Source organism: Hesperophylax consimilis, chromosome 24 (assembly GCF_061612785.1).
Source record: "Hesperophylax consimilis isolate HC1 chromosome 24, BYU_Hcon_1.0, whole genome shotgun sequence".
Taxonomy (NCBI): Eukaryota; Metazoa; Arthropoda; class Insecta; order Trichoptera; family Limnephilidae; genus Hesperophylax; species Hesperophylax consimilis.
This window is the reverse complement of record NC_142859.1, coordinates 17,151,865-17,168,602: the sequence shown is the minus strand read 5'-3', so window position 1 is coordinate 17,168,602 and position 16,738 is coordinate 17,151,865. Positions and strand designations below refer to the sequence as shown.

Sequence of the window (16,738 nt, the reverse complement as noted above, 5' to 3'; positions counted from 1 at the left end):
GTCCATGACCCGTGACCCGCGACAGAACAAAGCAAACGCTTCTAGAGCTAGGGCACGCCAATTGTGGTGCCGTGGCCGCCCCATTCCAATAGGATGGGCATCTTATTTGAATAAACCAGACCACTGGCAGTCCATTTTTATCTGCCTGGCCGACTCGAGGGATGGCCTAATTTTCAACCAACGCAATACTCAAGACCCACGTCCGTTATTAACCTGTATTTTCCCTGCTGTGTCGTGTCTTGCCATAACATTAACTTTAATGCCCCGGAGCCCAGAGACAATTTAGATAGGATAATGCTAAGATGTTTATCACCCATGTTTTGTGTTGTTTAATACTATTACTGTCTGTCTCATATTGTGATGCCCTGTATTGCCAATGTATTAAACCCGTTGTATCATAATACTTCTTTCATTTGGTAACTGAAGGCGACGTGAACCCTTTCCAGCAAAAGGTAGGTCCAGAAACATAAGTCCGATTGACGACCCACGCCTGAAGTTAAGTTGTCCATCTTGCCGACAACAGAGCTAGTCGCCGGCACTGTACACTAGTGTGGGCCGATTTTTTTTTCTTCAGAATTCCATTTGACGCTACTTATAAAAAGTTGTCTTTGTATCTAAAACATCAAAATAATATACTTTAAAAAAAATCAAAAAATATCTTAAGGCTCCACTTTGCCTTTAAAGTTGGAGAAAATATGCTAAAAATTAGTTTTTTCAGTCTTATTATAAAGTATTCTGGATCAGTTTAATCATGTGCATTTATGAAATCTTCTTTAATAAAGTATGTAGCTTTACTGTATATAACTAAAATCTATTATTTTTGTAGTTATACGACACAAAAAAGTTCGCGCCTGCAGCTCCTGTTTTAAAAAAAAAGTACCACAATTTAAGGAAATAAGCTCCCGACTGTTCGATATTTGTTCTTTTAAATGTAAAGACAATTATTGTACTTGTTCGAAAGCAAGGAAAGTTTCCTTTAAAGAAGAACAGTTTTTGGAAGACCAAAGAGGTGAGAGAAAAATGTTCATCGGCAGTGTTAATACACCGACTACGAAACAAATGGAAAAATCTATGAAGAGAAAGAGAAAAGATCTCACTAAAATAAAAGACCAGGTGTGTGAAGAAAAAGAATTCTGTAGACACTGTATCATTATCTTCCACTTCAAGATCAAAATCAAAATCATCTTCTCCGATCGCAAAATCAAGTAGACTACTTAAGACTAATACCACTGCTTTTCCGACGACCAGCAAATCTCCATCTTTTACAGTTCTCTCCAAGATCTGTGACAGGTTCAGGATATTGGGTCGAGCTGGTGCAGCAATCGCTTCTGCCGTCCTAAATGATTGCAACATAATAACGCGGAATAATACTAATAAAGTAATAGATAAAAATAGACTGCGTCGCGCACGAAATCAATCATGAAATCAAAGACTAGGATAAAGTAAGTGGATTATTTTTTGATGGTCGAAAGGACAAGACTTTGGTTAATATAAAAAAGGAAAGAAATATTATAAAAGCACGGTACTTGAAGAACACGTATCGTTAATCGTGAAACCAGGATCTCATTTCTTGACCCATATTACCCCTAGGTCAGGCACTGCCGTTAATATAACCAAAGCAATTATAGAATACTTTGCTTGTCAAAACATTTCACTTGACCATTTAAAAGCAATTGGTTGTGATGGTACAAATGTTAACACGGGAACAACTGGTGGGGTGATTCGAACGATGGAGAGACACTTAAATCGTCCATTACAGTGGCTGATCTGTCTTTTTCATTGCAACGAGCTGCTTCTACGCCATTTGATTATTAAGTTGGATGGCACAACTACTGGACCTCGTACTTTTTCCGGCCCCGTAGGTTCGGCTCTTCATAATTGTCACAATTTACGGTTTAATCTTTTTTAAATATTGACGTGGAGTACTCGACCGATGTCCTGCATGCTGATTTAAGCACCGATCAAAAATTTTCAAAACAGTTTCCAACGGACGTTGTCATCCTGATATTGCCTGAAGAAACCCAGGAGTGATGTCACATGCACGATGGCTTACTACAGCGAGTCGTATCCTACGACTGTATATTGGATGCGCAATGCCATCAGAAAATCTGGTCATATTAACCACATTTATCATGAGGGTATATGTTCCCATGTGGTTTGATATAAAACTACATGGGTCGTGCAAAGATGGTGCGAGGCATATTTATAATATGATAAACTATTCGCGCTATCTTCCGGATGAATTGAAAGCCATCATTTATCCAGTAATACAGCGAAATGCTTACTACGCTCATCCGGAAAATTTACTCTAATCAATGATAACCGATAAATCGCCTATCATCAAAGAACTTGGGATAAGACGTTTGTTGAAAGCCAGAGAGTTTTCCCGGACAAAGCTCCGAATATTTAAAGTACCAACATTGAATTTTAATACACAATGCTATATTGATATGATATCTTGGCAAGATACGCCGATCACATATCCTCCCATTTTAGAATGTGTAACAAAACAAGACCTGGAGGATCTTACTTCAGAAATCAGTAACATTTTCATAAAATTTGAGAGATTCCCCTGTCACACACAATCGGTAGAACGCTGTGTGAAGGTTGTAACTGAATCATCTTCGAAAGTGTGTGGCAAGAAGAACAGGGAAGGCCTTATTACTACCACCATAAACTCCAGAAAAAATATACCAAAAATTGAAACTAAGCGTGATTTCATACCGGAATAATTGATTACGTTTATTTCTATACGATATCTGTAATATTTATGAGTTAAATTCTTAATTTTGAAACAGCATTTAATACTAAATAAATTATTGTGAAAATTGCAATTATAACTCTTTCATTACCTTATCACTTGGGAATAATTCACAAAAAATGTATTTTAATCAATTTTCGATCGCAAAATGGAACCTAAAAATGATAACATTTAATGACTTTTTTTATTTTTTATTAACAATAAAGACCTAAGACAACTTTTTATCGGTAGCGCTTATTGAAATAAGTCCATTTTTTTTTCGCCATACAGTGGCGGCCCAGGCTACGGTACACCCCCCCTCACTGGGGCCCTCAAATCCACGAACCTAGCAATATCTACAAAATTGTATATATTTACCCTATGTAGTTTCACCAGGATAGCTTCTTACATTCAGAGAATATGTTTTTTTAATCTTTGTAATGTTGTAAGAAAACATAGTATAATGAAGACGTGCAAAAATATGAATGTTTAAAATCTTTTTTCCTTTAGTTGTCGTCTCATTGAGGATCATGACCCCCAATTCAACAGCCCTGAAGAACCTGGGTCTTCAACTCCCCATGGTCCTGCCCTGCACGGAGAGCCGTGGACACCGACGTTCCGAAATCCTGTGATATTTAATCACTCTTACGCATCGGTGATCTTCTTCTGCCTCTCCAGCCAAATTCTCAGCCAATAATTATGAGTTTCTCTTCTCTAGGTTTGAGTTTGTAGCGGCATGCTATGAGAATCATTGTAGTATGTTCTAGAACATTCTCGATTTTCTGTTTACCCAGCAAAGATCGCATCTCATACCTACGACAATTACATCGAAAACTCATCGAGCTACTTCAAACACTTGTTAACGTACTACGCAGGCTGCCAGAAAATTTCCGGCCTTAGTTAACAGGGACCGTATATAAGCGCAGCCGCATCGCTACTGAGTTAGTTGATAGCCGAACCTCGTACAAATTACAGGGGGTGACTGCCCCCCGCCTCACACTGCATCTGCATTCTGGAAGATGTCCACAACCCATTCTTACCTCATCACCCCGCCTTGGGCCACGGATCTACTACGCATAACGTTGCACGTCCTTAAGGCTCTAATTAATCATAGACTCCGCACGAATTACAACTGCTCCTAGGCATTTTGACATATTTCCTGGCCTGCGCCCCCCTGCTCCTTGGCTCTGCGACATCTTCACCGGCCTGCATCTCCAGCGCGGCGAGCAGCGTTTCTTCACACTGGAGCACCTGGAAGATTCATGGTCTTCACCTCCAGTGATGAACTTTCAAGTCCGGCCTCCGCCCACATAATGTAGAGCCACTGACTTCATCGCCACGATCACTCCACCATCGTTCATCTCTGCTTCTACGGTGTGAACATCGGCCTGGAAGATTCGCCGTTGACTATATCCACCGAGGCGGTGTTGATCTTCAGCCTGAGGTATTGGCCACCAATCATGTCCACCTCACCTCGTCAAGCATCGGTTCGGAGACATCGCAACGACTACACTGACTACTCAATAAACGCTGTGATACCACACTACATCTACATATTACCTTACCATCCCAAGTTCTCAGTTTGGTGAGCAACTAGTCAAATGAATCTTATGATTTATTGCAGACAGACAGCTGATAGCCTATTTTGGATGCCTTTGGTCTTTCAGAATGGCTGTCCATGAAATTCTGGGTATTTTTCTCTAGTATATTTCGAGGGGGATTTTCTTAGGAAATGTCATCTGATCATATTAGGTTTAGTAGGCAATATTAAAGGATAACTTACCTTAGAGAAGAAATCTGGCTCTTTTTGTTCAAATGTGACCATGGATTTTTCTTGCAGCTGAGCAAATTGATTTTGTAGTTTATCGATTTCGGATTGCTTTGCATCTATAATTTCCTGAAATCAAATCATTATTATTCAATCATTGATGACAATAATAAGAACTCTCAAACTAAAAATGTTAAACAGAAGACAGAAAAAGATTCGGTCATCTGGGATATGAACCCAGGACCTCTGCTTTGCCGGGGTAGTACTCTGACCACTGAGTTAATTCAACTGATTTTAAACGAACTAAACTGAAAATTAGATAGTGCCTTGGATAAGTCTATCCATTTATTTTTATTTTTATTTTATTTATTACATTACATTAGATACATGTATATAGCAAAAATGACAAGATAATAATATATATATTTTTTTTTTGGTTTTAGGCATTTCACCCTGAAAAGAGTGCAGAGCAATAAATGTATAAGTATATTAAAAATAAGTACAAGTGTTATTATGAATTATAGGTCGATATTAGTTCCTAGCTAGTCAGATTGCCCGTTCTAAGGAACCAAATGCTGTTAACATTGCTAAAAATTTATTCTGTAAAATTAATGTGTTGTTTTTTTTTTTTATCCAAATTGAATATATAGTTTTTACTAAATGAGCCATTAATAGGTAACCATGTAAAATTTTAAGTAACATTATTTAATAGTTTTTCAGACTCCACCCTTCCCAAGCCAATTAACCATTTGGTTATTATTGAACCGATGAAGGACATTTTGCATGTTTTAATATTTAATTTTTGGGGGATTTTATTATACAGGGTTTTCCAATAAGAGGTGTTATTTTGATATTCAATTGTAAAAGATCAATGGTTTCGTTGCTTGTGTGGCACGTAGCACCGTCTTGTTGAAAGTAAACATTGTCCAGATCAATACCATCCAATTCCGGCCATAAAAAAACATTAATCATCTCTTGACAGCGCAATCCATTCTCCGTAACTGTTGCTCCAGCCTCATTTTCAAAAAAGTAAGGTCCAATGACTCCACCGGACCATAAACCGCACCAAAAAGTCACACGTTGAGGATAGAGAGGCTTTTCAACAATAACTCTTGGGTTTTCCGAGCCCCAGATGTGACAATTTTGCTTGCTGACGAAGCCAACGAGGTGGAAATGGGCCTCATCACTCAAGATGATATGCATTTGATTCACTCAAGTGAATTTTAATAATTTCAATGCGTTGTTGAAGCGTGTATTGTTCCATTTTTATTAATGTCGTAGTTTCTACTTGTCAAATGTCAAAAAATGACAGCTTCAAAAGTAACATTTACCGAAATAGCGGGCTATTCAAAATAACACCTCTTATTGGAAAACCCTGTATTATCATTTATTGAAAGTTACTCAGAGAGAAGCAAAATGGTTTTTCCTAGTGATTCTATTTTGGCCTTCACCATCACTAACTTTCCAGCTGTCTAACTTCTTACTGGGCTAATTCCAATAAAAGAATCTTCACCTTCCACTGATTGATCCTCGAGTCCATCTGTTCAGCAAACTCGTCCAACTGAGAATCCTGATCCTTGTTTATTTCAATGAGACCCTTCACTTGGTCTTTTAAGGACGCATTTGCACTCATCAGTTTTTCTATATTTGCTGTAAATTACAAAAGAATCCATACAATTCACAATTAACCAATCCAATATACACAATAAAATACCCCTTTATTAGAATTTTTTTTTCAAATTTTATATAACTGATAAAAATTCAATGAATGTTCGGTTAAGGTGAAACAGATGTGACAATTCCCATACAATCTATTTTTCAGCCACATTTGAAAACTACAGATAATATTTTATTTATTTTAGTACCGAAAAATAATACTCGTAATGAGTTTATCGCGAACGAAAATTTCACTGTTCTATCACTTATAATAACCAAGTAATTAAATTAACAAAAGTAATTATTTTATGCGGGCACCGCCAGCCGAAATGCCCGAATCCGTGTTAGAAGGAGACAAACATATGTGCGAGCCATATGTTTCACGTGCACGCTATTAGCCCATTCCTACGGTGTTAAAGTGGTCAGTAAATTTGTAGTAAAAATGTCAATTTGCGCGGCTTGATTTGTTATTCTGATAGAATGTTCGTTTTGCTTTTTTACGAATGTTCCAGTATTACTCGTCGCAAGGAACATTTGCGGTTTTGGCACGCAGTAAAAAAGGCAAAATTAACTGTATAATAATTATAGTGAGAGCGGTTGTAATTATTTAGAACTTTCTTAAATCTGTAACTATCACTAGCTAGACGCCCGCCAATTCACATTCTCTCATTCATTCATTCTACAGTCATTGTCTGCCGCGGTTTGAAGTGACTTTTTTCGATTTTGTACAGCATTGTTATTCCATAAAAATGAGGCGTGCCCTTTATAAGAATCATCAGTATTCCGGGAAAAGAGTGAATCCAAGACTAAGTGCGAACGGGATGAAACGTCAGCACGGCGAATCGGAATACAGGTAAGTATTATGAAATTATTTCAAAATATTTTATTATTTTTTAAATATTTTCTCGGTACCTACCTAACTAACTAACCATCACGCTTGTTATTTTATGACCCATGTCGCTCGTTTGGTATAGGGTGATTCATATTTAATGTTGCTCAAAAATTATACTCCTTTAATGCCTTTATATTATATCTTTTAGTTCCCACAAACACTGGCGCGGAAATAAAGAAAACAAGTGTTCGAATGACGAGACCCAGGAGGATAAATCCAGGACTGCTTCTCTGTGAGAAAGATGATGAATTAATTGGACAAAGTAGACCAATTCAAGCTATCGGACAAAATATTAAAACAAACAATGAAAGAAAAAGGATCTTACAAAAAAAAGAAATATGGACAGAATATGTGAAAAGAATAAAAAATAAATAAATAAGTAAATAAAAAATCTTTTACTATCGTCGTTCCCGCCAGGCATCGTGAGTTCAATTCCACAGCTGGATAATTCCTCCATCACGACCCAGGCAACGCTTTCCGCTTACTGTGATGGCAGTTTTACAACTAGTTTATGGACACCGTGTATAAGATATTTGTACAAAAAGTTTTTTTTTTCAATCACCTTTCTGCCTTATAAAGGATTTACTATTATTAACATGACATGTTTGTCATTTGTGAAAATAAAATATACCCATTTACAAAATACAAAAAGTTTTTTAATGTGAAAAGGCGACTTCATATGCACACTGTAGGCATCGTCTTTGTGGACACTCATATATTACGACGCACGTGGCGAGCTGATTTCAAAACAATGCCTATATTATTTATATGCGAGATGATGTTATGATGTTACGAGCAGTGGCGGCCGGTGGTCAAAATATGTGGAGGTTCACTGGATTAAAACATTAAGTCATAAAATAAATTAAATAAAGGTAGATACCTATAACATCGTAAATTAAACACGGAAAACAAAATAAACTATTGAATTGATCACATGCACAGAGCTACGAAGCTTTGTTATACAATGTTTTGTTAAATGATCGAGTAAACTTCTTCGATCCAGATTTTCACTCTTGTTTTATTATCAGTTCAGGTTTTAGGTGGAACGGCATTTTTTTATTATCACTTTGTTTTCAAAACTCGACCTATTGTTTTTAATGTATTCCACATTCAAACTCATTCTTAATTTATACTTTGAACAAACACAAAAGTAATCATAAATTAGTACAACCTGCAATTGATATGCCTTATTAATAATTGATATACAAGATCGATATAACCTGCAATTAAATATCAAAACTTTCGCAGAGTAAGAAAAGTTTTAAATTCAACAGATAATGCCCGTACCCGGCAACGGCGAGTACTGACTAAACTGATAATGAGTAATCTGACCATCACTCATCTCTTAATGACAAGTTTTATCATGTATGCTTGTATCGAAGAAGCGGAACATTCGCTGAAAAATAGCAGATGGTTTTTTTTTTTTTTTTTTTTTTTTTTTATATTTACTCCACACAGGAGGCCCTGAAGAAAATAATTTCCCTCAGGGCCTATGTCATCTTTGGGGATGCTGTGTGGAGGGTCTTTTTGTGGAGAGGAAGGAGTGAACATGGGTCTTGAAGAGTCCCATGTTGTAGGAGGGAGGAAACACAGAGGGCGGCAGTTCGTTCCACAGCCGAGCTGTTGAACTTAAGAACGAATCGTAGAAGCGACCCGTTCTCATGTGACAAGTGTCAACTGTGTACAAATGTTGGGCGCGCGTTTGGCGTGTATCCCGACTACGCACCGGTGCCGAAGGGATCAATGACGCTAGTTCCTCAGAGCATCTTCCATTGTAATACCGATAGAACAAGGACAGCATACCTACCTGACGCCTGTGCTCTAAAGATTGCAGTCCGTTTGTTAAGATTGGGGAATCTATCAAACGGACCGCCCGTTTCTGCACAGAGTCAAGGGTTTTTTTCAGGTATTTTGGGGCTCCAGACCAGAGATGGCTGCCAAATTCGACAGTAGGGCGCACTTGCGATTTGTACAGGGTGAGCAGTTGTGTACTATTAAAGTATCTGCGGGCCCTGTACAGTACGCCCAGCTTCTGAGAGGCCAACTTTACTCTAGCTTCGATGGAGCCCCCGTACCTGAGCTGGTCACTTATAGTTACACCAAGCATATCAATGGAAGGCCTGTTCGGAAGATTGCTTCCGTTGAAGGAGACTAGATTATCATTTGGATCCCTTTTAGACGTAATCAGACAGGATTGGGTCTTTGAAACATTAAATTCGACGAGATTATTTTTACCCCAGGAGGAAATACTCTCGAGATAACCGTCCATTCTCTGCTTCAAAGCCCTCCGAGCCGTTGGAGTTTGTGTGCCCTTTGGGGGCTTGTCAAACAAAAAGCTATCATGAACTGTACTGTCATCCGCGTAACAATGAATCGGTGCACATGTCAAAAGGTCATTGATGTGCAACAAAAACAAAGTCGGAGACAGAACCGATCCCTGTGGGACGCCAGCATTTATGGAGTGCGAGGAAGAGGTGAAACCGTCAGCAACCGCCTGAATCGACCTATCCCTTAAAAAGTCAGCAATCCACGTACACAGGGATGCGGGAAGTCCGTAAGAATGCAATTTGTTGACAAGTCCTCGGTGCCAGACCCGGTCAAAGGCCTTGGATATGTCTAGTGCGACCGTTTGGGTCTCACCGTGACGTTCCAGGCACCGCCCCCAAACATGCGTCACATACGCGAGAAGATCACCGCACGAGCGGTTCCGCCGGAATCCGTATTGACGGTCGTTGATAATTTTGTTCTTCTCGAGGTATGTGAGCAGTTTGTCGTTGATCACACGTTCCATCACTTTGGACAGAACTGATGTGATCGCTATGGGGCGGTAGTTGGCCGGGTTGGAGCGGTCACCTTTCTTGGGAATAGGGTGAATTACCGCTTTTTTCCAACCAGAGGGCACAGTGCCACACTTCAGGGACATTTTGAAGAGCTTTGTCAAAACTGGAACTATTTCCGCAGCACACCTCTGCAATACCAGGGCAGGTATTCCATCAGGTCCACTAGCTTTGTTAACATCGAGCCCCCGTATGACGTGGAGTACATCCCGATGCCGGATCCTCAGCTTTTTCATATAGAAGCCGCAGTGAGGAACCGACGGCGGAACAGCACCCCCGTCGTCGAGGGTCGAGTTTTCCGCAAACATTTTCCCTAAAAGGTTTGCCTTTTCGGTGGCGGTGTTTGCTAGTGAGCCGTCAGGTCTGGTAAGAGGTGGCAAACTGGGTTTGCAAAAATTTCGACCTATTGAGCCCGCAAGCGACCAGAATGCTCTGCTGCCATGCGGGCAGGCAGCCAGCTTTTTGCTGATCTGCAGGTCGTGTTCGAATTTTGACCTATTGATGATTCTCTTGCATTCCTTTGCCGATTTGTTGTATGCTGATCTGCTTTCGGGCGTTCGAGATGTGTTGTAGGCTCGGTAAGCCGCGTTTTTTCGTCGAACTGCTTCGGAGCATTGTCGACTGAACCACGAATTGTCGACTGAACATGGTAAATTGAAACCACGATATCGACAATAATATAAAACATACGCGTTTTAGTTTAACTTTCTACTGAATAAACCGTTCCTTCTGATGTGGTGGTAAAACCCCGAACGCCGTCCATGATAAGGTATTATTTGCAAATAATAGTATCCACGCTTTCGACTGTTCCACAGAATATGCGACAAAGCAGTTAAATTTTGGATCGCAATCGAAAACGAACTGCTACGAACATAGGCACAAGTCAAAGTCGGTCTGCAAGTTAAGCGCGCCTAATAAGTAGGTACCTTTTGAATGAGATATTATAAACGAACCGAGTTTCGTATTGTGATTAGCCATGTCGGAAATCTTGTTGGTTGTTCGGCGCTCGGGAGCACATATTAGCTGGCCGCCACTGGTTACGAGAGCCCTTTCTGACTTGTGCATATGACAAATTTGTTTCTCCGTCTGGCAATTCTAACCACTTCGTTGGTTTGATGAATGCGCCCCATAGAAATGTAAGAAAAAGTGTAACCTTTTGACTTATTCGCGAAATATTTGTGAGCAAGCAACCGAGCGAATACATGGTTACTATGTAGGTATATACCTACATCGCTTGGTATGATTATGTCCATTTAGCAAAAGCGGCCTTTAAAAAAAAGGTCCAGTTAACGCCAGCTCCCGGCACACATACCGTTGTTCCTAGCCGGCTCCTTTTATAAATTATTTAATCTTCCCAGGCATTGATTTAGTTTAGTGAATTGAACAAACCTCTATCTCGTGTCTCTTTCATACTCATGCGAAACATCGTAAATTTTTTGAAATGGAGTCTTTTTCGCAAATGGTTTTGGTTGGGTAAATAAAAATTTCCTGTACCAACGCGCGCGGAGCTGCGTGAAATGTCTTTTGTACGTATTTTTTGCAATGAAATTGTGTATTTTTCAGCCGTTTTCTACGATTATGTAATTATAGGTACCATAAAAAATTTATACAGATTAATATTACTTATATACGTTCGCAAACCAATAATTCATCTCAATATTATAAAGCATAACGTGTTAAAAGTGTTTTATTAGACGATATTGAAAATAACACCATCTATCGGCGTAAAGTTTCGAAAAATGTTTTGAGATGGCCCTTAATGGTTGTTTAACAGTCCTGAAAATTTAAAACTTGTTTATCAGTAATGGGGTTAATCACCCTCTTAGACAGCTAAGTTGATCTAAGCTTAGAGAATAACATACTTACATGCCCTTACTTACAAACGCGGTGTAATGATAATGCAGCGCTTAAGGTTGGAAAAGTGAAAATCTTGACTTTTTACCTTGGCATTTGTATGTGCGTAAAACTATTTAAAGTTGATAGCCAGCATTAGGCTTTAGACACATTACGCTGTATAATGCGCGCATAAATTGGGCATGGCATGTACGTATTATATGTTTGGCTAACACACTACACTATAATCTTCCTCAGGAGAGGGGGACAGATCAATTGGGAAACCTCCGTCGAATATCATTTATTTGTATGGGATCTGTCACTTTGACAGACGACAGCTACGTAAATTGTTCTTAATATTTTCAAGTATAGCCTGGCTAGCAGATCACAGCACATATTACCGCCATGCCCACACTTATAGCACATCATTTGTTTAGGTAGTATGGGATTATATTATATTAAGATATTTCTCAGGTTTCCAATCTGCCAGGTAAATAAAATCTTAAATAATAAATGAATACCTTTTAGTTGTTTATTTTCTCCGCGAGTATTAGTAACAGAGAGGGACAGATTGTTGATATCGAATGTAGCCTCGGACAACTTCTCCTTCGTATGTTTCAGTTTGCTTCGCAGCGCTTTGTTCTCTTCATTTAAAGCCTAAAATAAAATCACAGGCATGCTATTGTACAGAGTTGTATTGATAATTAACATAAGTACTTCTCTAGTAAATTTATTCACTATGAAAATACATACTAAAAACATAAAATTACAAATATGCATACATAAAATTGACAACATACAAATAGAACAAAACATACTTCTAGTTCTGTGAACGGTGAACCTTGCAACCAAAAAAGTATAGTTTCTAATTTTCTCTATTTAGTAATTTAGTAAAACTAAATTTCATTTGAAATCGTAAGATTTGTACATAGGTATTATTTTATGCAATTTTTTTTTTAATTTCAAATAAGGAATTATATAATTTGTCCAAAATCTCAATGTTCAAACTTTCTTCAGGCCGTTAGGTACTATAATCAAATACCCTATAATATTAATAATACGTCCAACTCCAGTGAAATACTTGCAATATCACCAACTCTACCCGATAGAGGGAGCTAGATTAGCATATTGACTTTGACATTCCTTTCAATGGCGGCAAATTGAATTTATTTAACACTGGGTGGTGGTGTTTCGCGATTTCTAATTTGTATTTTGATCAATATTGATAAAAAAAATAAATAAAAATATTGCAAAAAGGAGGTTCCGTTTACGAACAAAAGCACTCCCGAGTCATTTTCCAAAATGCCAAAAACATTGACAGGTTTGTTGGTGAAATGATTTCGATAAATCCTAGCAAAAAAAATATTGCTGATTACGTAAAACTTGGATTACACAACGGCAGTGTTACGAGACAGGTTAAGGTAGGGGCTGGAGGAAAGGTTTTATTAATGCGGGTCTTGAAGAGGCCCGGATTATATGAAGGAGGAAAAACAGAATTTTGAATTATCTAATATATTTATATGTAATGTAAATAACTTTTTTTAATACATTAATATTATTAAATATATAGAAATCTATTTGTAAAATTTCTCACAGTTATATAAGTACTAGCTGAAGGATCTGTAAATACTCCTGGCACTAATAAAAACAAACTTTTAAATATTCCCCGATGTCGGTCGACTACTTTTCGAGTTTTGCGAGTACAAACGTAATCAGGCTGAAATTTTATATATTAAGATTCATGGATAGGGGATAGAGGGATACCACACCACATAACTCTCTCGATCGTACCGGGACTCATCTCTGAGTTTTAGTGGCACACACATTGTACACTTACTCTTATAATATATATTGATTTGATTTTATTACCTTTCTAAACCAGTAAAGACAGAGTTAATAGCCACTTTAATATTATTTTTAATGTATGATAAAAAAAAGCAGTAAGGTCGTATGTGGGTTATCTAATTATTTTTTTGATTCCTATAATTTAATTTCACATAAAATCCATTGATGTGTGAGAGAAAGCCCAGGCGTACAACTCATGCCGCTAGGAGGCGCTAGTGTAGCGTGTTGCAATCAGAATATATGGGAAACGTCAGAAGTTGGAGGTATTATTAATATTGAAAAAAATCGAATAAGAAAGTCAAAATAAAAATGAAGATTTTACATTTGAAAAAAGAATCTTATTGAACCAATAAGATGACCACCTTCTTGAAACGAAACTTACAAACAAATTGACAGGCGGACGAAATGCAAAACTGTTGAGTTAAAAATGGACTTCACTACGGTCAATCAATTATGTTTAATGACAAAAAAATATATTACGGTAAAATTGGTAAAGAGCAGGTACTGTAGTCAAAGTAGAAAATTCTGATATACTTACAGGGTAAGATTTGTTTACTTACTTGAATATCGCTGAGAAGTTCTTTAATCTGCCCATTCTTCTTCTTGAGAGAGTCTCCCAGTTCTTTGATTCGATCCATTTCTGACACAGGATCCGAACTAGACGAGGAATCTTCATTCTTATCTTTCAGTAAATGTGCTACCTGGTCCTCTAGGGATGATATCTTCAGACTCATCTGAAAAAAAAAAATACTTTCACTTATAAAACTGACTAACTAACTATCATGTCATTTCTACAGGTATAGGCAGAGAAGGTGAACTGCTGCACAACTTATTAGGTTTTACACAAAATAGGTTTTTTTTTCACAAATATTCGACAAAGATTTATTTAAAACTAGCTGTACCTCGCCACGTGTTGCTGAGGCTCAGTTATCTGCGCAGATAGAGAAACAATAGCGTGTGTTTCTTTTACGTTGAACAGATGGCGTTGTTTTAAAAAAAAAGCATGTTTGTCCAACAGATGGCGCTGTTTTTTTTTTAAAAAAAAAGCATTTTTGTCTAACAGATGGCACTGTTTTTTAAACAAAAAAAGCATGTTTTTTCAACAGATGGCGCGTTTTTTTATTTAAAAAGAGCATGTTTGTCCAACAGATGGCGCTGTTTTTCACAAAAAGCATGTTTTAACCTATCACAGGTCACATCTATAAAATATAGTTAGGGGCCGTTCAAGTATTATGTAAGCACTATAGGGGGGCAGGGGGGTCTTTGCTTTGCTTATTTTTGATGACATGGGGGGTGAGGGGGTCGAGATAGTGATTACGTCAGCACTGCTCAGCAGTAGTTATTTTTTTTTACACATTGGCAACCCACACATTGTCTATTTTACTTATAGGTTCCAATTTTTACGTAAGCATGGGAGGGGGGGGTAAGAGCTTTGCTTACTTTTGGTGACAAGGGGGAAGAGGGGGTAAATAATTGTAATAAATCTGCTTACGTAATACTTGAACGGCCCCTTATGTAAAATTACACACCTATTTGAATGCAATGTTGTGTCAAAATTTCAAAGCAATCTGTGAAGAACATTTGGAGATTTAAGATTTCGAACAAATGAACATTTTAATTTATATTGATTACGTAATAAAGGGCATAGATCAAACTGGCCTGGCTCGGCAAATGGACTCGGTCCAAATGGCCCCAGGTTCATCATTCATTCATTGTGTCCAGCTTAAGAATACAATCCATCATTAAAAGTGGGACAAAAGAAATAATATTATAATGATATATTTTTTTAATGATTTCTACAAACCTTTTCAATGAGAGATTTATTGGCTTCTATAATGCCTTCCTGCTGTTCAAGTTGGTCCGATAACTCCTTCAACTGTTGAGATCCTGTGAAAGAAAAAATAATTTAAAGTTAAACCGAAGCACCTATTTAGCAAATTCTAAATGTTGATTGAATTTGTTACAGTAATTTTCAAAAGTTACCATTTCTAGGAAAGGTGTTCAACTGTAGTTCGGCTTCCATTTCTCCCTGCTTGGAGGCCATTTCATCCAATTCAGATGTTAGAGATTGGACCTAAAATGTTAACAGATCAAAATGATCACTTACAATAATAACAAATTGTGACCCACAACATCCAATTGGATTCTTATATAAAATAAAATGTTATTGTGAAAAAAGTTTTACATATGAAGGGTGTTTTTAACATTTAAAATGTTCATGTGAACAAAACGATTGCTGCTATCTGATACATTTTCAGGAAATTTTTCGAATTCTGCTGCATGCAAAGGCCATTTAAAAAAAAAACAACAGTTGATTTCAACTTGAATATCTAATGGAGACAACTATTTAAGTCGAGGGTTTAAGTAAGCATACACAAAATAGGTTTTTAGGGACTAGTTTGGATTATAATCATTTATGCGTTTTTCCTAACCTATAAACTTAACTGTGATTGAGAAAAAAAAATTAAGGTAAATATTCGGAATCGCTGGACACGTATTATACGAAATATTTTTAAATAAAACCTTCTGATTTGCCAATTACTATAAAATAATTACCAAAATTAACTTTGATGCTTTTTTAACCATCTACCACCACATAAATAGTTATTTCATGTAGTAATTAAGTTAAAACCAAGTTTTATTTATATATTTATTCTTATTGAGCGTGCAGCGGAATCTGACAAGTTTATCTCTTTAGTAAATATTAAACTAGGTACCTGTTCTCCTTTATATCGTAGGATTTCTTGCGCAACAAGAAACATTCCTTTCATATCACCAAAACTCATTTCAATGTCTCCTGGGTCGACCCAAGTGATACTATCGAATATCTTCTCCTTGTCTTCATCCGTAATGTCTTCATGGTTGAAGGATAATATCGTTTTCCAGTCCATCTTAACCATTTTCGCGAATTAAATCGATGAAAAACAGCAACGGCGAAGAAATTAACGGAAAACATTGACTGAAATTGCATAGCAACCGCTCTGTCAAATAATCAAAACAAACCGCGGAAATCGCCGGCCATAAATAACAAACGAGAACGAGTGTCTAGAAAGACTATGGCTCTTTTAGTTCAATAAGGGGAAAGTAAGTACTTACCATGTGTTTTTTTTTACTGGAATTAAAATATAGAGTATTATTTTTTATTATAATAATTTAAAAATATGATA

General features: G+C 37.4%; 1 protein-coding gene across 1 annotated transcript in view; it reads right to left on the bottom strand.

Annotated features, from left to right (window-relative positions):
- Positions 1-16,471, bottom strand: part of Cep290 (Centrosomal protein 290kDa) — a 48,777-nt gene extending 32,306 nt beyond the window's left edge. Inside the window, exons 1-8 of the mRNA XM_089646284.1 lie at positions 16,289-16,471; positions 15,555-15,645; positions 15,376-15,458; positions 14,132-14,305; positions 12,248-12,383; positions 6,022-6,158; positions 4,524-4,637; positions 3,893-3,991 (exon numbers count right to left, since the gene is read on the bottom strand). Coding sequence (XP_089502410.1) covers positions 3,893-3,991; positions 4,524-4,637; positions 6,022-6,158; positions 12,248-12,383; positions 14,132-14,305; positions 15,376-15,458; positions 15,555-15,645; positions 16,289-16,471 — 1,017 coding nt within the window. The remainder of the gene's footprint in view (positions 1-3,892; positions 3,992-4,523; positions 4,638-6,021; positions 6,159-12,247; positions 12,384-14,131; positions 14,306-15,375; positions 15,459-15,554; positions 15,646-16,288) is intronic.
- Between the last annotated feature and the right edge of the window lie 267 nt (positions 16,472-16,738).